The sequence below is a fragment of the Labrus mixtus genome, chromosome 3 (assembly GCF_963584025.1).
Source record: "Labrus mixtus chromosome 3, fLabMix1.1, whole genome shotgun sequence".
Classification (NCBI taxonomy): Eukaryota; Metazoa; Chordata; class Actinopteri; order Labriformes; family Labridae; genus Labrus; species Labrus mixtus.
The window spans coordinates 17,886,468-17,909,925 of NC_083614.1; the positions used below are offsets into that span (position 1 = coordinate 17,886,468).

Sequence of the window (23,458 nt, forward strand, 5' to 3'; positions counted from 1 at the left end):
AATAACGATGTTTCGCGGAGTGTGTAAAGTATGCATTGCGGTAAGGTGTAACAAATGACTCAAAATAAAAGCCCAGCGTTCCAGAAGTGAGGACTGTCTTGATCGCATGTGTAGGCCTACAACATAGTGTTTATCTGTAGGCCTAGCTACATAAAATATTGCCTATTCAGAGGCTCACAGATTATCAGTAAGCATATGCTAATTCAAATGTTGCTTTAATAATGCCAATCCCCGAAAGCCTTATAGTTAAATAGCATAATAAGCTATTATTTAGATAGGATAAGTATATTTGTTAAGTCACAAATTATAGGTTTTTAGGCTTCTTTTTTGAAACATGCACATCTTCCCTGTCATCACTACAGACAAAATATAACAGCACGGATACCCGAAAGAGTTCACAGACCTTCTCTCACTGCAGTTGATTTATTGACAATCTTTTCAGAAATAAAGAGAGGAACCATAACTGGCATTTCTTCTTCGTCTTCGTTGTCCTTCAATCTGTAAGGCAGAAGAAAAACATTAAATTAGTTTATGTTGCAGAGTTAAAGTAAAGTAGGCTGTAGCCTAAATAAATGTGATTAAAAGGGCCAAACTAATAAGCAAATGAGAAATACACATTCAAATGGTGTTTTACACGTCCATGGAATTACAAGAAATATTAAATCTGATGTGATTTGTTAAGCAATAACCTTAATGTGTTTTTTAAATGCAAATTGCGTTCAGTTTGGTCGTTTCGTTGATCAGCCTACTCTCATTGCCCATGTCAATCAAAGCGCACGTCCACACTCGAGAAGTCACAATGACCTTTGGATAAACAAGAACTGCCTTCTTCAACCTTAAACACATAGCCCGTCTCAGCCCGGCTTTCTCTCCTTTTCTGCTGCAGAAACACTGATCCATGCCTTTTTTTTAGGCCTGTAGACTTCACTACTTCAAGAACATTCTTTACGGCACATCATCTTATGTCCCGCTGTAACTCACTCTACAAACAAATTCAAGACTGCACTGATCTATCCACATGCAAAACATTGCTCATTACATTTTAAACAAGCTTTTAATGTGTGAAAGTTTTTTTTTCTTCACGTTTTATCTATTTGAATCTTTCTATGATTGTTGTTTGTTTTGTGTTGTTTTTTTCTTTCTTTCTTTTAAGTTTAATAATGTCAATATTACTAGTAATAGTTGTTATTATTATTATTAGTAGTAGTATTTGTGTTATTAATGACCGGTTTGGTTATGTATAATGATGATAATAATACTAATATGTATGTATTAGACTAATAGTAATAATAATTCATGAAAGGATAAGGTCATCTGAGTTGAGATGATAAAATAATAATAAGTAGGCCTGGGGTGAGCGATGATCATGTCTGAAGTATGTTGTTAAATGTTAAACATTCAGCTCAAAATCAGAACAGCTTTCGCATCAGAAGGTTTTACAGCTGGGTCGTTCTGAAGAATAACTACTGTTTATAGCCTTTATGAATTAAATGGCTTTCCAAAGGATGCATCCAATCAGACAGATATAACAGCTTCAGCCTAAAATATTCGATTTGAACAGAACAATACACAAGTCTTACATTTATATTTTTTCCATTTTATTTAAATAAAGCAGAATTACAGCATGGATTGTAGGCTATATAAAACAACTAGAGTTTAACTGGTTGCATTGCGCATATGTGCTATATTCGATAGCCACATGTTGCAGACACAAGTTAAAATGAATTGGTTCGAAATGAATAAGAGGAGTATTTCATTGTAACTGTTCTTAACTTTATTTTAGACTAGATAGGAGCAATATATACCAAAGCCTTTAACTATTTCTTCTTCTTTTCTTTTTTTTTTTGCATTTTAATAGCCTATAGGCTACAAAATCAAGTGTCTCTAAACGTAGGCCTACCTATAATTTGACTTTGTGTTCCTACGAAATACACAGACATACACACACAAACGCAGGAGAGTAGCGTTTACATTACAGCCTCGAGAAATAAAAAGACTTTAATTTTCGACCGCATAAAGGTCTGGGTGAATGTTCAGGGTCTACTTTCTGGCGCAGCTCCTCTCGTGCTTTTGGTTGCCTCCATATGATTTTATATTTATTTTTGTCACATTTTAAAACATGTGTTATCAGATCCTTAAGCTATATCCACAAAGAGCAACACTTATATTTGTAAGGCTATGATTCATATAGCCGACCGTTCACGAAACCCTTTCATCGAGACAGACTGACCACACGGGGCTTTCAGAAAAGACACAGCAACGATAGTAGCATGTTCGGAATTACATTTTTAGTCTGATACTAACAAACTCGAGCAAATCAGAAATGCTTAGACCTGAATGTGGTGTCACTTCCTAGTCTGGTGCTCTTTATCAGCCTGCTGTAAATAATGCTGATGAAAACAGTCGTCATGGAAGTTTATATTATAAGACTTATATAAATATAAGACTGGTCCAAGATGGGCTCAGACATAATGATACCTTGTCTGCAACTTCAAACAACCACAAAACAACGTCAAAACAAATGTCGTATTGTTGCTTTACATTTACATGCCTCGACTATGTTTTTTTCTTTTTCCTTTTATTCGTGAAATAACATAACAAGTGAAACAGTGACACAAAGGACAAAGGGGGGGGGGGGGGGGGGGGGGGGCAATTTCACAGGCAACAGTCAATGAACAACCCAACTTGAGAGATCTGTCTTGACAAGACTCAGAATAAAAGAAAAAGAAGAGTAACATTACAAGTATACACATGAATACATAGCCTAATGACACATAACAGATTAAACAGTCGAGTTCCCCTCACACAAACGTACCCATTCACACACCCAAGCAAATACACACACACACACACGCACACACACACACGCACACACACACGCACACGCACACACACACACACACACACACACGCACACGCACACACACGCACATGCGCACACACTCTCAATGCACAGGGATCATATACGCCAGGGCTAAGGTTTCTAAAAGATAATGAGACACAGATGCAATAATCACCAGTTCATTCGGACGTACTGCACACACGATTATAAGGCAAAAGCACAGTTACCACCCACAACTTAGGCCACAGAATGCAACCACGAAGAAAACAATATTATTATTATCTCTTATACCATACTGCATAGCGATCATACAACAAATGTGTTATAATAATCAACTGCAACCAAAATGTTACAATGCCACACCATCCACCATGAGCCTTCACAGCAATGAAGTGCGGGGTCAGAGAAGGCCATCAGAGAGGCACGCAACCAGCAGCACAACCATAGGCAGAGCAGGCATGGCAGACAAGGAGCGCCCACACTGGTAATTTCTTATTTGTTTACTTTTGGGAGTCATGCGGAGATCTATTGTCTATAGAGCCACAGCCAGACCCAGAGGAGAGTGCCGGCCCTGACAAAACCAGTGCCTTTTCCCAGAGTGGTCAACTACCAGACCGTATGGAGGCAGTTTGACCATTGAGGGGCGACACCTTCATTTCTCCCTGAGTTGATTTGTTTTGTCTGGTTTTAGTTAGTTATTTGTTTAACTATGCTTTCTATATTTTTGTAGTGTTGTTTTCCTTGTTTGAGAGTCAGAGAGGGTATTGTGGGTCCTTGCTCTTGCCCCAGCCACTGCCCTACCACCAAGAAACCACCTGCCGCAGCCATCCCCAACCAGCCCCGCACGATATCACCATGGATTAGTAGCCCAAGTCATTACATGATCACTGTTACAGACGTGGACTTTTGATAACATTAATAAAGACAGAACAGTTCGAGAGGCAGCCGTTGCACTTTTACACACACACACACACACACACACACACACACACACACACACACACACACACACACACACACACACACACACACACACACACACACACACACACACACACACACACACACACACACACACACACACGCACAAACCAACAGATAGTTGTACATACTTGCTTTTTTATATCGGGCAGAGATGTGCCAAAAATAAGTAAAAAAAAAAATAATGAGAGAAAAAATAAATGAAAACAAAACAAAACAACAACAAAAAACTGGGGGAGTAAAGTAGAACTGGGAAAACAACAACTGGGACAAACCTTAGCAGCGCTTACCACAACAAGGAGTTGTAGTCGTGTTTTTGCTTGTTAAGTCTTGTTCAGGTTTTACAGGTTAATTTATGCATTAGTATGTCCAAACTTATGATTACAAAAAATAAATAAATTTAAAAAAAAAGATAAAACTCAAGTTTATATTAATGCAGGAAGAAACAAAATCAGAAAAAACACTAGAGAAGTAGTTGTATAAAAATTAACAGACACAAATAAGTAGTGGTAACAGATATGGTGATTATTGTTATGGTGGTAGTGAGAACAGAAGTGTTTTGTAGATGATTGATTAATTGGGTTGAGCGCTCTGGCTTACAGGTGGAGGTGTTTGTAAATGTAATGCCCTAAGAAGAGGGGTCCAGGTTGCTTCAAAATGAGTTTGGTCTTGGAGTGAGGCTGAGAGCTTTTCCACTGATGTACTGTAATTGGTTTGCGAGGAAGTTGAACTAAAAATTAGGTGCCTCTAGTCCTCCTGTGTCTTTACTTTTTTACAGTGTAGTGAGTTTAATCCTTGTTTTTTTATTTTTCATAACTTATTTATTATGGAGTCCAGCGATTGGTTGGGTTGGGATCATTGAAAAGAGATAATTTATTTTTGGTAATATTATCATTTTGACTGTAGCTATTCTACTTGCAACAGAGAGTGGCAGCTTCCCCAGTTAAAACGACGTCCTTGTGTTTCTAGTGCGCAATTGGTTCAACATTTACGGTAATTTTGACAACAACACAACAACAACACCCCTGCAGCAAGAAACTTTCACTCTCACAGGAAAATATTAAACAGCAATACATTCAATATAATTTCTCAGCAGAAATTGAATTCATGAATTGAATCATCAAAGTAATATAAAGTAAGAAAAAGTATTTTTTGCAACCAAAAATCTAGTAGCAAGTGGTTCCTGATTTCAAAGAAAACAACTGTCTGAAGTATTTTTCCAAATATTCAAGAATAATAAATAACTCTGGCGGGGGCAGACCCCAATCCAACTATCTCTAGAATGGGATAGAGTTACTGATGCAGGTGGAGTATCACAGGCCTTGTGTTGTGTGAGCGAAAAATTTAATTGTGTTATCAGCCGATAATATGTTATACAATAAAGGTGTTGTGCTAAATAAGATGCTTGCCATTAGTCTTGATGACAAGGGATGGTGGTCATGACCTTTGTTTTGTGACAGAAGGAATCAGATCACTAATACTAGTGGCCGTAATGACAGCTGGGGTAGCCCTAAAAATAGGGTCAGAAGTTAAGCCATCAGGAGGGAGCAGGAAGTAATTTCATTTGTATAAAAAGTAACCCAAAAGTGGATCTGAAATCTGGGATGCCTGCATCACATTCCTGCTGAGGTTTTCAGGGGATGTCCAACAGGGGATGTCCAAGATCATACAGGAAGGATTGAGAAGCTGGGGAGTAGGATGTCTTGACTAACTTGCCAAGTCTGATGATAACTTATCGCATTCACTCATAAACTACACAGTAAAAGCAGTCCATGTATTTGTTCAAGCAGGCTTAGCGTACGTCTAAGTTCTTCAACTTCTGGAGGAAATGGGTTTAACCCAAATAATAATCAGACAACAAGAGTTTAAGTTTTAATTTGTTACAAGCGACTTTGACATGGTGTTAAAAACATTGCAGACTTTCATAGGGTTTAGACAAGTTGTCCATGAATTGCTTAGTTGAGAGCAAGGTTATTAAGATAAATGAAAACTAAAATGTAAAAAAACAAAAACATTTTTATTAATTGAAACTCAAATAAATACCAAAAAACAATAACTAACTGAAACGTAATGGGTTTACAAAACTTACTAAAATTACATAGAATTAGAGAAAATGTCCTTGCTTTTTATCTTAAAATAAACTAACAAACCAGCAATAAAAACGAATGAAAACTAAACTAAAATTGAAAACAAAAAATCAAAACGAAATAAAAGTAGGCCTACAGACTAATGAAAAATCCCAAACTATTATATCCTTGGTCCAGAGTGTCCTGGATTAAAGTAAGACAAAGGGTGTATAAGGAACTCTGTTGTTAGATTTTTTTTTTTTAATCCCACAGATAAAGGATTTGTACAAGAAGAATTTGCAGTCAATTATTGGAATAAACACAAAACAAAAGCAATAGCCTACCAAACACTCTATAAAGAGATTATTTAATCTATTGAGTGATAATGGTGAATCTATTTCAGTTAAATATGTCCCATACTTGTAAAATGATATCTAAAAGTCTATAAAAGATCCGCAGAGCAATAAACTCCTAACATTTTTAAGGAAATGTGTCTCTACATCTAGCTGTTTTCAAACATCCAAATACACACATTAAGATATTTTAAAGTGGTTTTATTTTAAAGTAAAGTTTTTATATTAAAAAGCAATTCATTCATTTTTAAAGGTATTTATATTTTGTTATCTTTTGACATGTTCTTACGGTAGTTTTATATGTTTTTGTGCAAGTTACTGCGCCCTTATTTGGACTGTATGAATTTGTGTTACCGTTACCATGTCTTCTTGTATTAGCCTGCTGGCCTATAGGCACATTCATTTCACAGCGTGTTTGTAAATGTTGCAGCTACACTTAACAAGAAGGAAAGTCGAACCTTGGATTCCCAAATGTTGTAGGCCTACACGTAGCGCGCGACGTAACAGGGGCAGCTGCTGAGAAGGGGGAACATCAGCTTTTTGTTTGGGCCTGTAAGCCTTTCATCTATATATCCTAATCATATTGGCTTATATAGTAGGCTAACAGAAATATTCGTTATTCGTGGAAAATATTCGACTTCATAGGCCTACTCTCCTTTAGGATAGTCAAGTTTGCGTTATACCATGCTACAGCAATTCTCTCCCTGTCTATAAAACTAAAACTTGAGTCTATTAGTTGGACGACATTTTTAAAGGGACGTTAGTAAAAACAACCTAGACTCACGTGCACCCAAATATTCCTGGATGAAATTGAAGGTGTCAGTATTCCCGTAGAGGAGCGCGAGCTCTCCGGCTGTGTATCCCTCGCCGTTGGCGGTTTGGGGGTTGGCGGTGCATTCAATCAGCAGCTGCGTCACGTCAAGGTGGCCCTCCCTGGCGGCCAGGTGCAGCGGCAGGTTACCGTGTCCATCGACGAGGTTCGTGTTTGCGCCGTGGTCCACAAGCACGCGCACAGAATCTATAAAGCCCTCGCGTGCGGCGTCGTGGGTCACGGTGAGATTCAGGACCGGGTCGGGCACGTTGGGGTCTGCCCCTGCCTCGAGGAGGGCCTCAACAAGTGCAGTGTCCCCCAACTTCACCACCTTTACAAAGAACGAAAGAGGAGACACAAATTAGGCTTTGATTAAGATGCTGAATAAGAAGAAACGACCAAGAACAAAGTAGGCCGCTTTAGCCTGGCTTATAAAACTACAGGCTTTACACGCTCATTTTACAGACTTAAGCTTGTTATTCATCGACATGACAGCCTCTTTTACAGTGTTTAAGACAATGTAGGCTACTGCAAAAGTAGGAATTCATAGAATATTAGCATGTAGATGGTTGCTAAGGGGTTATAGATAGCTGTTTTTTTTAATCACTGAAACAACATTAGAGCTGCATACAGGATAAATGCTATGTATAAATCAGATGTATTAATTTTAAGACAGAAAATTACTCAATTTGGTGATAATCTAAGTGACCCGTGTCATTATCATAATTCCTAGTAGTGGTAGCAACAGGATATTTGTATGACTATTTTTAGGTTTTTGTGAATAACGTATGTGGAGAGCTTACTGTTTGTGTGGCCCAACTCATTTCCTCTTCATAACTGCTGTTTTTTTCTGCACAGCAGTTGCTAAAACGAAAGTAGCCTATTTTATGTAGAATTATCTTTCTTTGATACAACACAACTAAAATTGTATTATTTAAGTGCAACTTATTTTTCAAGATCTGTATGTCAATAACATTCACATTTAAAACGGATAGCCTACTAGCCTATAACAGCAACATTTTATAGCTCAGCTAAAACCAGCTGACACTTTTTTCATATTTACAATATAATAATAATAACTTTATTTATATTGCACCTTTAAAAACACAGGTTTACAAAGTGCTTCGACAAGCAGCAAAGGCAAAAACAAGAACAAAGCAAACTAAACCAAACACAGAAAAACATAAACAACAGAAAGAATATAACAAATGCAAAATACTCCAAATAATAAATGACAATCCAACAGAAAAGAACCCATATAGCAAGATACCCAGACATATATAACCCGGCCATTATAAGAACCCAGGAAAGACAAGAACCCAACAACACAAGCTGAGCTCAAAAGGACCAAAGATTTAAAGAAGAAACGAGCTAAAAGCAAATAAAAATAGATAACAGCAATAAGAAGGTAAGAGCAGTAAAAATAAATAGAAACAAGCGATTAAATGATCAAAATAACAGTAATAATATAGGCTAAACTTAAAATAATCATTTACAGCAAAACTATAGGCCTTTTTTTGTGTGAAAGATTTGATTAGTTTGACAAATATTTTTAGGTAAGATAAGAATCGTCCTCTGACATCTGTCTATCTATAGGCCTATTAACTTAAGAAATGATATAAAACATAATCAGATATCATCACAAAAGTACAATAGGAGAAGGAAGTCAAACATGTGGCATGTGTGTCACATCGTCACTACGAGCATTGAGTATGTTTATTTCCCCAAAAGCACTTTGAAAGAAACTAATTTAAAATTCGTTTGTACCAACCTGCAATGCAGTTCTGTTGAAAGTATTGAATCCATTAACATCGGCTCCATTTTGAAGCAAAATCAACACATCTGGTAGTTGTCCACTGGCAGAGGCATTGCAGAGCATGTCTGCTTCTGACAACTCGGCCATTCTTGTAAAAAATATCAAGAAATAGAATCCAACGTTCCCAATAATATGATGGGTGAAGAATTGCTTTAATCCAGGAGAGAGTCTGGCCTACAGCTCTCTGAGGCCCCACCTCCCCTTACATGAAACCTTAGATGACCCAATACAGCAAGGAGAAAATTCTGCCACATCACACGAGGACAATGGGGCTTACGTCTCAATAATCTATATTTAAAAAAGAACAAATGTAAGCAGCAGATAATGAGGTCCTCAAAGACAGGGCTGAAAACAACAAGCACAATAGGATTACTTTTCAATGTGTATACTAAAATCACCTGACCCAGACCTTTCATTTGTATCTTTTTTCACCTTTACATACATTTAAATTATTCTGGATTGGATTGATCAAACATCGATTTCTTATAAATATGCAATGTAGTAGGAACTAAAACACATGATAGACTACTTTAAAAAAATATATATATATAAATCACACCTTCTTTTTCTGCATATTTTGATCTTTGATACTAAATTGATATAGTGACTTTAACTGATTTTATATACACCTTTCATACGGGCTATGTTAGTCTTTAATTTTGCAGTTTAGCTTATGAGTGACTGGCATACTCAAATTCTTTCCAATGCATTAAATATCATAGCAACATTTAAAATTATACATGTTGTAAGAGCACCACCTAGCAACAGAAACAGTCTAATGATCAGATGTTTATCTGATCTGGTGAAGATACAAGACCCTCAAGTATTAATGCAGGCCAATACATTTTAGTCAATGGATATGGGTAGCATACAGCAACAGCAATTACACTTTTATTTTTTTAGGATATAGCCTTGAAAAAATTAAGAAAATAAGAAAAAATGGCTAGAACTAGGCTATGTTCTTTAACTGTACTTAGCCTATACCATGAATTATACCCATACCACAAGCTTTCCTTCATGAGATTGGTCACTGTACAATCCTACCATGTCGAAAGCCTTAGAAATAGGCCAAGATAAAAAGCAAAACAGTTATTAAAATGGCTACGGCGGACATTTACACTCACTTCCCGCTCATGTAAAAAAAAAAAAACAATGACTAATTTTAAAAAGGGCTGGTATCCAATTCGACTACGATCCTGTTATTAAGTCTTCTTTAGGGCTGAGAGCATCAGAGAAGGGAGCAAGTCCGTGCCAAAATGGCACGATCATCCTGTTTCTCGAGAGGAAACCTACCCTACGGTAAATCCTCCATTAGCCGCTGTCACAATAATGTCCGAGTCAATACTGTCTCTCAAACATGCATGCTGAATGTCCAAACACGGTGCAGCTCCTGCTGAGATATCGTTAGTGGCATACTGTCACATGCAAGGTTCGTTAGAAGTGCAGCTAAAGCTGGTGACAATAGGATGTTTGTCCTCACACATCGGCTGAGTAAATAATTTTTAAACAATGTTGCCTAAAAGATGAAATGGTGTGATTGGATGGAATCTGTAAAAGGGGGCGGGGACGTGGAGTTTTGTAACATGATGCTGTAACAACGAAGCGGTTGTGAATCCGCCCCTTTATAAATAAGATGCCACTGATACAGGGTTTAGCCTACATTTCAGAAAGCCAAAGAATTTGGGAAAAAACTACGCACTTTGGTTTATATTGAACTGTCTAAACCCCAACAGACACAACAGAGACGTACATTGAAGCAACTGTGGTGGTGGGTACCCATCAGCTTCGTGTCATCTTGCCGCCCTCTAGTGATGGAGCTTAGTAGAGCCCAAAAGCTTGGTTTACTTCTGGTTCCAGCAGCTATGGGCAGGTGATAGTCGAGGCTATACATACTTCCCTATATGTGAAGCATTTGTGAGCTTTTATAATGTCATTAAGGGCTCGAGTGAAGTGAAAACATTGTTCAAATCGACCACATGACCGGTGATAGTTGTTAGGCAATCTGTGTCAAAACAGGACAATTAGACATTCAGTAAGTGGCTGTGTGTGCAAATAAAGAAAGGTTCGTTGTTCATCCGATCGATAACTTCCTTCTTGTCTTTTGTTTGCTGTTTGCAACTAAAGAAGAAAAACAAATTGTTAATCTTTTTTTTTTCTCCCAAACACCAATTCGCCCTTAAAACTGTTGTTACCGATGTATCTAGGCTACATGCTCATCGTGGTCTGCACATTTATTAGTCTAGAATTAGATCTTTAGGCTTGAAGATATTATAGGCTACACTGTTAGGCGCAATAACTTTTATGCGCAGAGACACGTTTCAAAGAATAGGCCCACTGGTAGCCTATAATTATAGGACTATCGCACAACATTTCAGGGTCCGCTGGTTGAAAAAAGCATTTATGTAGTCTACAGGTACATCTACTAGAAAGTTAACGGTTAGAAAATCATCTTACGTCCTCGTTTGAGTGTTTACGACATAGACAGACGCTTTACGTCAGCCGCAAAGCAATGGAGATGACAATACTGATATGAGATAACTGAAGGCTGAAACGTTACTTTCCAGAATTTCGTCTCTCTGAAGGTGTTGAATTCCGATAAGGTGTAAGATATTCTTTGTGCCAACCTCTTACGAGTTGACTTGTCTAAGCAAAGTATTTTATTAATACTCAGTGTCCCTCTGGTGAGGCGAGACAGCGACGAGAGCCAGTGGAAGAAGAATCGCTTTTAGCCAGTCATTGCCATGGCCTCCGAAAGCGGCGATAGCAACATGGATAGAGAAATGATTCTGGCCGACTTTCAGGTTTGTTTGTCCCGAGCATTTGATTCGGTTCTCTGTTTGTCGTTGCTGAATTGTTTTGGGGCTGGTGTCAACAACCGTACACACGGCCCAGACTGGCGTCGTAAACAACAGAGCTCACAGTGGCTAGCACAGGAAGCTAACAAACAAAAACAGCTCGCTAACTGATTCTGAAGGTAATAGTTAGCTGTAGCATCATTAACTAGATGACGGCTGCCCGTTCAACCAGCTGAATAACCCGTGTCTTGCGTTTGTGTCACGTTTTCCTGCTTGACATATAACGACAACATAGTTTAAATGAGAGCTACGACGCTGTCAGCTTGTTTACACTGTCGTCGGGTCAGGGTTTAAAAACCATGAGGACCTACGTGTCCCTAAGAGACATCTTAAGGGTCATTAGTTTAAAATAAAAAGATCTGGCTGCGAAATCATGCATTTCCTTTAAACTGGCAGAAGTGTAGCTTTCTGTATGGTTTGTCATTGTGTTTGTTGACGTCAATACTAAGATAATATAAAGCTGGCATAGATCCTTCTCTCTGTGTGATATAACTCGTGTTTGTCTATATACTATATAATACGGGAAAAATAGGCCTGAGCACTAACATTGAACAAGTTTCCATCACTTTTAACTCACATGGTTTGGATGTTTGGGTGAAAACAAATATGACATTATGTAATGCTATTACAGACTGTATGTTCAATTAAGCATCTCTGCCTCCTTCTTTCATATTTCGCAAAGCTATTCTATAGTGCCAGGACTTTTTTTTTTCGTTGCAGAACTATTCCCAATGTGCATCTGCTATTTTATAGGAGAAACTAGCAACACACTTTAGTTTGTTTACTACCATGTCCTGAGAACAAGGCTTACATATGTCTGAGCTATTCATTATCTCCTCTTTGGAATTGGATTTTTATAGCTTCATGATATGGTTTTACAAATGTAACATATCAGCAACTATATTTAATCAGCAACTTGACAGAAGATATCAAGTGTTTTTGTGTTGTGGGGAGTTAAGTAAAGCATATTGAAATAACAGATGTTGTGCATCTAGCAAAAAGTGAATCAAAATAAATGAGAGCAGCAATGTCTTATAAGTCATAATAGCATTGATTGGTCAAAGTAAAATTATTTGTCCAACAGATATCTTGAAAAGCCAACATTTTAAAAATATCCCTTTCTCCCAGCTGTTATAAAAAACAAATGATACTTGCTAAACCTAGCAGTAGTATAAAAAAATAAGCAAACACTAAAAACAAATAACAGACCACCGTTACCAGAGACTAATGTCCAACAATTTCATAAATCATTTATATAGTAGCATGTGCTTAATATCTGTGTGTCTAAATTACAATAGCCAGAGGTTCTCATGAATCTTTGTTTTCTTTATGTTGGTAGTTTCAGATAACATTACTTTCAACTTGAAACCTGAGCATGTTTAGCTTGTCTTTTCTTTATTTTGTTGCAATTAATGTGAAATAGTTTGTATGAAATGTTTAAAAATAATATGAAATAGAAGTCTTTGCAGTACAATACATTTTTTTTGCATATTTATTGAGAGCTGCCTTTCATTTCTTTGATATGATCTGTGGTGCATAACAACTTGAAATCAACAGATTCACAGTCCTTAATGTGAAGACAGCCAGCAAAGTGGTGCTTTCTTATTTATGATTCACTTTGTCCTGTTTTTCTCTCTCTCTCACAGGCTTGCACTGGAATTGACAACATTGCAGAAGCAATCACTCTGTTAGAGCTCAATAACTGGGATTTAGTGGTAAGTCCATTATGTATAGGCATTGGGCCTTGCTCTTTGACAGAAAGGACATCTAGAGAATGAGTTCAAGAGGGCAGTTAACATCCCATAACAAGCACTGTGTAATTTTGTTTGAAAAATAGTTTCTTAATTTCACCCTGAAGGATGTCATGTTAATTGGGTAGTGTCAACACCCCTGCCCAACAGAGAAAATGTGTTCTTAGAGGTATTATAGGGTGAAGAGACACTGTAAGAGAGAATGTCTCTGTCAGCTTTTTATTAACTCATTATGAGTCAAAAGCAAGGAACTCTTTACCATGAAGTACATGTCAGAAGGGGTCAGTCTATATTTAGACTAATGCTGGCGGAAGATCAAAGCAGGCAGACAGATGGTGGGGCCTTGAATCACTGCACCTGTAAATCTGATAACTTGTGGTTTCTCTGCAAGAGCTGGTAGTTTTTGTAAACATTGACAAACACTAACCTGTTTGTGTATTTGTATAGTGAGCAATTGAAAGTAGGTCAAATAAAAAAACATTTTTTTAAACATTTGCGACATGAATTATTCTTTCGTTCTTCTTCCTTTGATTGTAATGAGTTAGTGGATAAAAGTGGCTTTAGATTTAACTGCATAAAGCTTGAGGTTAAAATAGGCACACACTAAAAACAACCAAAACATCCAAAGCAGTCATCAAACCACTCCTGGAGTTTGATTTCATTATCCCTCTGGATCATCTTGTATATCTAATATAGTCAATATGCTCCAATTATTTTCTTAAGTAAGAACAAATTAATTGTTCCATGTTGTTAACCCTTCTCACTTCCTCATGTTCTTAAATTTGTAAAAAAACGATCTCGGGTATTAATGCCAACAAACTACCAAACAGCTAAGTACTAACTGTTTTAATTTATCTGTACTTATCTTCATGTGATACTGGTTACTTGTGTCTTTTAGAATTATTCCAGAGGACTACAGTCTCTTATACAGAAGGCAAGCTGTTACCACTTAAAGGCCTGTTTCCCCTCTAATAACAAACACAGAGGGTGTTTGATGTTAGAGAGTGAAATTTGGGTCAACATCTATGCTATAGTATTCTGAAAGAAAGAATAGATAACTTTTTGAAACTTGAAGCTCTTTATCCAAATGTTGTTTTAATCATACAAACATTATATACATGTATATCCATCTCTCTCTCTATATATATATATATGTACTGTATCATCAAAATTGAATTCAGCCATCATTAATCCTCTTTATTACCTTTTGTGATTTTCCATCTTGCTTCCACTTTAACTTCTGATCAATGGAATCAATGGGGCAGAAATTATCAACAAATCAAAAGGCCAGGCGCACATGTAATAAGTGGTGACAAGGGGTATGATTGTGGAAGGTATCCGTCCATCATTGCCTTTCATAAAGGCCGACAAAGCTTTTAGTTTGCTTTTCAGTATCACTGGAATTTAAGTCCTTGTTATTTATTTTTACCATTTCATACAGTATTCACATATTTCCATAAAAAAGGAAGAGTGCACAGATTTTACCAGCACATAACCACTGAGTTAATCTAACTTGTTTAGCTGAAAAGAATAGTGAGCGTTCGAGTGCAGTCCAGTCAATTGTCCATTCAAACAAAAGCACAGTGCCGACCGTGGATGCTGTGATGTTTGTCCTTTCAGCTTTCTGTGTTGCTGATCAGCCACAGCCTGTTTAAATTTCCCATCATTCTTTTTTGCACTTTAATAGGTTGGGCCTGAAACTCAACAAGCTTATATCACACAAACATTTACTAACATAATGGTACAGACAAAAAATAATGTGTATCTAGTCAACTTGCCTGGTTGAATGTGGACTGAGTATTCGATTACCTTTGCTGATAATTTCTACTTTAAAACTAAAATGTGTTGTTTTCATTTCAAGCGATGCTTTGATTTCAGTTCGAAATATTCAATAAATAACCACAAAATAGTTAATCAGATATACATTATTTTATTAGAAAAAATATCCCAGCTTTTATAGTTGAGCATATTTACAGTAGAGACCATGTCAGTGAACTATGAGGGCAAAAAACTAAAACGAAATAATCGTTCATTAATCATAATCGAGGTAAAATGTTCAATTAATCATGATATTGATTTGAGGTACAATCGCCCAGCCCTATGTTGTAATATCTCAAACTAAAACAGGAAAATGAAGATGATAATGTGTTGTATGACATCCTTCCACTTAAATTACAGGCAGCCATCAATGGAGTGATACCACAGGAGAACGGGATCTTACAAAGGTAATTACTATGTCGCCTTGTGTTTACTATAAACTAGAGAAAGTGTGTTAGGTGACCTTACAACACTGCACAAATGTTACCAGAGATTAGGCACAGTATATGACTTTGTAATACATTGTTTGTTTTTTTTCTATTTCCATGCTATAATGATAATGTAGTATGAGACAGGGCAAAGCAATCTGAATGGTTGGGGTGCAAGCATCTACAGGCACATATGCAAGTAAAGCAACTGTCAAACAGTGCAGGAAATGTGAAACTGTAACCTGATTGTGTTAGCAGGAAATTGAACTCCTCATCTCAGTGATGATCAGGCAGTGTAACCTCACAGATTCAGAGTCTGTCTTCATGTTTCCAAGATCTTGGTTTTTTACCTCGATTGCAGCGCATACTGATGAAAGTACTTTTCCTGTATAACCTGCTTCCTCTGAGAAATACATGTAGAAGATAGATTTGAAAGTGAGCCTTGTTATAGACATTATATACAGTACACACATTTCCACTTAATGGTTATACATGTGTAACAGAGTTGAAGGTTATTGCTGGTGTTGTAGTTTGAGAAATTATACAAAAGACACTGCAACTGCAAGGATCTTTCAGCAACCAGTGGAGTTGAAACAGTTTCTGAGTGGAAAAGGTTTTTTTTAAGAGGCTCTGAGCGCTTCACTTTCGTTCAACGGTTAGTTGACACTCATGAATGCAATGAGCTGATCAGAACCCGCTCAAACTGGAGAGACATTCTGTTTTCACTGATTTATTTTGTTTGCATACTTGTGTGTGCTTGTGCACTGGCAAGCATTTAGTTTAATGTGGTTTAGGCTTTTGGGCCATGAGAATATTGCTGGTGTTTCTCAAGGGCACACATTGCTGTGAATGGAGGCTGGCTGGCAGTGTGTCTAGCAGCCAACACATTTACTAAGTGGCTGGCACGGTTGTGAGTAGGCTGAGGTTGGCCGGTAAACAGACTCTAATGACGTGACATGATCTGGAGCCAGTTGGAGGCTACTCCAACGCTGCTGCTTACAATCTATTGCTCTTGTGTCCTCTTTAGTAAGCACAGGTTGGGAATTTTAAAACGCTTCACTTGTTCATCAGTAAGTAGAAATCCTTGGGTATTCTCTTGTTGGACTTGATAAAAATGGTCAATCCTCACACTGATCTGACAGATTGTTAGTTGGTCAAGGTCTTAACAGTTTAGTCTGCTCTGGGAAACCTCACAGAGAAACAGTGCCATCTATATGTAGGGCAGCATTGGAGTAATCCCCAAACGGCAACAACGGACAATTTAACGGTCTTCAGTGTTGTTGTGCCAACTTTGGGTGAAAGTGCTCTCATTTGCTGTTAGAGCTAACCCTAAAAGTCCCAAAACTCCTCTTGGCAAGATCATTATTATTTTTTTGAGTGAAATATTTTTGATGCTTTATCTGTATTGTTTATCTTGTTTTTATCTCCCTCTTCCCCCATAAGACTGGTGACAGGATAGTGCCTGGTTCACCATAGTGTCAGTTTTATTTAGTTCTTATTTCTTTCTTAATGGCTCAAATCAAGTGTTTGACTTATTTTATGCTTCACTTTTTCCTTTTTCAGAATTTGTATTTTCACAACTTTTATCTTATTTTTACCATCTATTCCAAATCCTGACCTCAGATGGTTTTCATACACTTTCATCTGACTAAGAAATATTAATTTGTCATGTCAACTCCATCAACTAGGGGACAAAGAGATAAATCCCTTTTCTGTGTGATACACACACAACGATTACAGCGATCGGTCCAGTTTGTTTGTGGATATTTTGTGGTTGTTGATGGCCAACCTTCGCCTCAGGACGAACCTGGCCCCTCCAATATATGGGGCCAAATAAAATAAAGCCTTTGTTAAAAAGCACACTCTCTGGTGCTGGCGCAAGAGTCTGGCACACTCTCTCGTGAGTCAGTTGCCACATACACTTCAGGGTACAAAGGGCACACTTTGTTCAAGGTCAGGACGCAAAGACATTGTTTACCATGTTGCGTTAAACATTGGTAACACTGAGGATCCAGCGAAGAAAATAGCTAAATAGAGAATTATGAATATTGTAAGGCAGGACACAGAAGGAAAAGACATTGGTTTGTTTAGTTTATTGTCTTGCCATCACTTCTTTTTTGTTCTTGTAACAGAGTTAAGACAAGTTTAATGTGGTCACAAATGTAAGCCTATCCTATGCTTTGTCTCCTGTCCATAATGATGATCAAAAACCTTGAGACTTTTAAGATTTTACATGAAAACTCAGCTATCTTCCACACCATCCCTAATCTTTTTGCCACTGTGCAGTAACTTTTCCAATGAGGCGAGCCAGGCCAGCATGTACGGGCCTCCTAGCCAATCAGAAGCAGCCGATGCAGCAGCAGGAGGCTCCATTCCTCCTCCCTCCTCTTCGTCTTCGTCCTCCTCTCCTCCGTCGTCCTCCACTTCAGCTTTTTGTCCCAGCAACTCTTCCAGCCGACTCATTGTAGAGCGCCAGCCCCGGATGCTCAACTTCAGGGTGGAGTACCGGCAGCGCTCTGTCGAACTGGTACTGGAGGAGGGTAGCACAGTCGGTGAGCACCATAAACAATGCCATAAGACACTGTGTATGATACTCAACATATATCACATTCCCCCTTTTTGTACATGAGCTCATTTTTTCCATCCACTTTGTACATTTTATTTATAGGAGAGATCAAACAACTCCTCGAGACAGAGCTTGGGGTCCCAGTGTCCAAAATGCAGCTGAAAGGATGGAAGAGTGGAGATGTATCAGAAAGTGTGAGTTTCTAAATGTTTCTAATGTGAAAACAAGAAACTAGTGATTTCAGCTAAACCTGAAAACTTAAATATCTTTAAAACATTTAATCTTCATTTATTCTAACATTAACCATGTACAATTTGACATGTGTCTGCCTACACACAGTTACTGTGTTGAATTCTTTTATTTCCATTCTGTGAAATATAGATCACATTCTTTGACACATAAGAACATACAACATTACAATTATAACACTACTACTCAAACATCCTATCAAACAATGAGCCTTTCTTAAACCACTCCCTATGTCTCCTCCGTAAACACTGCGCGCTGGTGTGTAGGGTCCGCCACACTCCGTCCTGATGCTGGCTTACTGAACTGGTGTCAGGGCAGATGCTTCGTTCATAAAAGTTCGGGGTTATCAGCGGCACAAACTTAAACACCTTAAGATAAGCTAAAAATAGTATCTTTAAGATTAGAAATCAAGAAGTTAACATTGCATACAGGATGTTATTAACAATTGTCTAGTCTTGAAAATTGAACATGTGTTCATTTGACTGTCATATGTTTATGTTTACATGGTTTTATATGTACAAAAACTAATCATCTTATAGACATCAGATTGAAACAATAAGGTGTCTTTAGTCTGCCTAGCATTGTTTATGTGGATAGTTATTGTTTGAGTGACATCAAATCACAGTTTTATTAAGGTCCTGTTTCAAATACAGCCCCAAAAGCTAGCAGCTTTATTTCTTTCTTTCACCTTAACCAAAGGTACTTCATTCAGTCATTTTACAGAGGCTCAAAACAAAGAAGATATTTATTGAAATATCCTCTCTTCTCATTTAGCAATGACTCAAACTAGTGTTGAGCAAGTAATCTAGTTGCAATTTCAAATGGATCACAGATCAACTCTCATCTGTTGCACCTCTATTCACGGGCTTCCTCATGTCCCTGAGTTTAAGACATCATCACAAACATAAACCTTCAAGCAGGTATTCTTCATCATCCACAATCAGTAAAACGTTTCAATGTTTCTAAGAATTATAGTCCTTAAGCACAGTCATGTTCTAACAAAAGTGTAAATATTCACATGTATGCACAAACATATTCCCTAAACAAATAATTATCTTCATGGCTATTCATTAACTTTAGTGAGTGACACTATTGAAGTTGTATGTGTTTTTGTTTGTGTAATCAGACCGTGCTGAGAAGTTTACACCTGCCCAAGAACAACAGCCTCTACGTCCTGACCCCAGAAATTGCCGCTACGGCCAGCACCAGCAATAACAGGTATTCATTTCACATTTAAAACTCTCTTTTTCACCTATTTATATGTAATCTCAGGATGCATCCTCCTCTGCCTTAAGGTTTTTGGTATTGAAATGAGCGTAGTACCTAATAATGAACACTAGGTGGCAGTCTGTGTCCAGTTATGAAGAAGATGCATCCTAATACAGCCAGCAAATATCATTTTCTTTGGAATATTAGAGACATTCGACCTGCCAGTGCACATTTATTTTCTCATCCACTGTGACATTTTGAGGAAAACGTCGACTGCTGCAATCTCTGTGTTGTGTAAATAATAATCTTCTCCTTTCTCTTAAAGCCGGCTATTGTTGTTGAAGGTTATTATGCATCTTGCATAAGCTGCGTATATGATATTGACAATTATTCAGCAGAGCTTTTCATGGCTGAAAAATGAGGCTGAAGTTGTACCTTTCTTAATCTGTATGCACAAACATGCACATGGTTTAACCAAACACTTTTTACATGCAACCCATTTTAGAATGTTTTATAGTTTTAAATAGAAGGAAGGACATTCTCACATTTAATGCTGTTTCCAAAAATAGTACACATGTGCCCTGTTCAAAATTAAATTAACAACATCAAAGCTAATGTTAGGATTTAGCTAAACTTTTAAAATTATAAATTATTATTAAAATATATTTTTAAAAATAAATGAAAATGTCTTGAAATTGACTTTATTTTTGTAAAGGGAAACGTATCTATTTGAATAAGAACTGTCTGGTTTTTCATTCACATGGTAATCTGAGGATGCCAATAAAAACACAGGTAGAAGGTAGTTTGCTTCGCCTTAACTGTACTCTCACCTTAAATATGTGTTAGGCAGATTTTAATCCAATAGGAGAGATTCACTTTCTAGATAATTGCGCTTGGAGCTTGTAAATCAGTCCACTATAGATATGAGCTGTGGACCGAATCCTGACTGTATAATTATGAACTTAGTTATTTGTATCTACCTCAGTGAGAGGTCTTTGTGGAAATAACAAGTTTTTACCCTGTTTTTATTAGTTTCTTATGAATATGTATTCTTCTACAATACTTCGGCATGTTGGAGCTTTTATAATCACAGGCTACAAAGCTGTAACCACGACGAGAGGGCGCTGAATATGAAATAAATAATAATTGAACATAGGCCTATTACTCGGATGTGCCGCAGAGAGACAGAGAGCATTTTGTGTAAATGTGGATGGCAAATCTTAAGAGTCCTGTTTTTGTTTTGTTGTTGCTCTGTATAACTCTTAGGTGTATCAGTGAAGTGTATGAAATCCACTGAAGTCTGCAGAGACAAACAGTGACAGCTGTCTCATATGAACAGGTCAAACATGCATTCAGAGATCCATGTAGTATTTTTAAATGTTCAAAAATTATTGTCAGGGACAATTCAGTGGTAGCTTGATATTGGTAGAGACAAGTCCCTAACATCCCTACCCTAAAAGCTGCTATAGCGAAAAACGTTTCACTTCTTCCTCTCTTGGCACTTTTCTTCCGATTCGGCAGGTTTGGCAGCAGCTTTTCTGGTGCACTGGACTAAATATGAAACAGTGTGCCACAACATCGGCGTAGTGCTGTTATTGCTGTTAGAAATTATAAATTCACCAAATGCTGTCCTTGGTAAACGGTGGTCTTAATGAAAACACATCAGACTCTGACGAGGGCCCGGGTCAGCCGCCTCACAGTATTATTACACCTCTTTGTTCCCATTTTCCAATACACACCAGCCTCACACATAAGGGATGGTACCCACTGACAAGGAGGTGTGTTGAAAAAGCTGCATTAAGCCAGTGTCCTCCACCTGGAGGTTGTCCTCTTCATTTCTGTGAATCCGTGGCAGTATTAGCAAACCTTTCTCTCTAAATGTCAGGCAGCTCATGGAAAATCAAAGAGGTAATACACTCACAGGTGGCAGCTCAACATACAATTGTCCTTTCATCAGTGTCTGGTAAACAATGTCCTTCCAAGTAATATTTCTCTCTTCATTACACCTCTGTGGTGGAGGATGACCATGACCCATCTTATTTTTAATGAAAGGATGAGCGCATCGTGCTAGTATAAACACTGTTTATATATTATGAGAATACGTGCCTGTAAGAAATATATTTCATAGGTTTAGATATTTTTCTTAAATATATATTACTGTACTGTGTGTGTGTTTTCTGGTTTCCATTGTTCTTCTGTGTGGATTGCAGACATATTGAGTTCATTTGAGGGAGATGAGAGCGCACAGTGCTGCTTCTGTGGTTATGAAAAGTTTGGCACATGATTAGATGCCTGTTTTTTTCATCATCAGACTCACCCTAAGTACTGATTCGGATAAGGTCTCATCATAGAGTCTATGCTAACCAAAAAATAACAAACAGGGTTCAAAAATTATTTCTGTCTTTCTTGATACAGGCATATTGTGAAGCAGAGCATAATGATTACTACCAACCTTTAAAATTAATATATCAACGGGGGATGTAAAGTTTTCTTAAATTTTACAAAAAACAATAGACATTTTTTGTTGTTCTAATGGTTTTCAAAAAGACAGCTTTCAGTTTAAATGCTGAATTGATCAAATATATTTTTTTAATCTTTCTTTTTAGGAATATTCTCATATACACTAAAGACACTCTGGGATATCTTTGTTTAACACACTGTCTGATGTTATAAAAAGATATCATTGGATCAATATGATAGGACACAGGATCTATTGAAAATATTCAGCGGCAGTCTTCTCTCATACATTGTCTTTATCAGTCAGAGCTGTTTGTACAGTAGCCTCACAGAGGCCTTAGTTTGTTTGTAAACAGAAATTGTACTGTTACTTTCCGCACACTTCCTCATGTTAGAAGCCAAGCAAGCATCCACATGTCACCACAACACTTGTAAAAGAAGTCATTTGGCAGTTTGCCGCATTGCCTACTAGTTAGGCTAAGTGGTAGTTATATTGTGTTGGCAGCTAATGGCCCTCATCTCCCCAGTCATCCCTCCCTCGCTCCCTCTTCTCTGTCGCTTGTCTTCTCACTCCCCCACCAACTGCTGTGTCTTTTTAGCAGCACCGTTGCCATTTCTCCAAGTGTTATCGATATCATTTTGGGTGTCAGGAGCTCATTATTCTGTGTCAGCTATTTTGGTGGAGGACAGTTGGAGCTGAATGGAGTGTGTGGCCTCCTGTGTGTATGCACATGCATTTGTGTATACAGTTGTGTGTGTGTTTGTGTATGGTGACCCTGTTGTCACACTGGGAGAGGATAGGTGACAGATCACAGAGAACGAGGGGGAGCAGTCCCCTGTAGCGGGACCAGACAAGCTGTTAGTATGCAGTAAAAATAAACTGTGGTCACACCAAAAAAAAAAAAAGACCATACGTTCTGTTTATGTTCAGTGTGTGCAAATTTGTTTCACACACTAGGCAAAGCTCTGTCGAGTAAAAAGTCCCTAAACCTAATGTGGACTGCTGGTGAAAAATACAATATCATCAACTAACCAATTTGATCACCCAGTTAAAGTGAACTTATCATGTCTGCTTACACTATGGACTATTTAACTTTTGTTTACAACTAAATTGTTGTTCTTAATGCAAAAGCCCCAAAACACAACAGTAACTTTATTGTTTTTAAGCAACTTGCTTTTGTGTTATTGATTAACTTCTACCTCAATCTTCTGCTCCTTGTCAAGTCGCACATATTTTCTGTATCTGTTAACTCTTT

At 37.6% G+C, this 23,458-nt stretch overlaps 2 protein-coding genes across 2 annotated transcripts in view; one reads left to right on the plus strand and one right to left on the minus strand.

Annotated features, from left to right (window-relative positions):
- Positions 1–474: 474 nt before the first annotated feature.
- Positions 475–10,384, minus strand: cdkn2c (cyclin-dependent kinase inhibitor 2C (p18, inhibits CDK4)). The gene is made up of 3 exons (XM_061033477.1): positions 8,825–10,384; positions 7,027–7,384; positions 475–498 (listed from the first exon to the last, which is right to left on the minus strand). Exons 1-3 carry the CDS (start codon positions 8,954–8,956, stop codon positions 494–496), a joined length of 495 nt encoding a protein of 164 aa, XP_060889460.1. The 5' UTR covers positions 8,957–10,384; the 3' UTR covers positions 475–493.
- Positions 10,385–11,360: 976 nt separating this feature from the next.
- Positions 11,361–23,458, plus strand: part of faf1 (Fas (TNFRSF6) associated factor 1) — a 59,245-nt gene continuing 47,147 nt past the window's right edge. The window contains exons 1-6 of the mRNA XM_061033482.1: positions 11,361–11,670; positions 13,371–13,439; positions 15,654–15,700; positions 18,008–18,273; positions 18,390–18,481; positions 19,663–19,754. Of these exons, the coding sequence (XP_060889465.1) occupies positions 11,611–11,670; positions 13,371–13,439; positions 15,654–15,700; positions 18,008–18,273; positions 18,390–18,481; positions 19,663–19,754 (626 nt within the window). The 5' untranslated portion in view covers positions 11,361–11,610. The remainder of the gene's footprint in view (positions 11,671–13,370; positions 13,440–15,653; positions 15,701–18,007; positions 18,274–18,389; positions 18,482–19,662; positions 19,755–23,458) is intronic.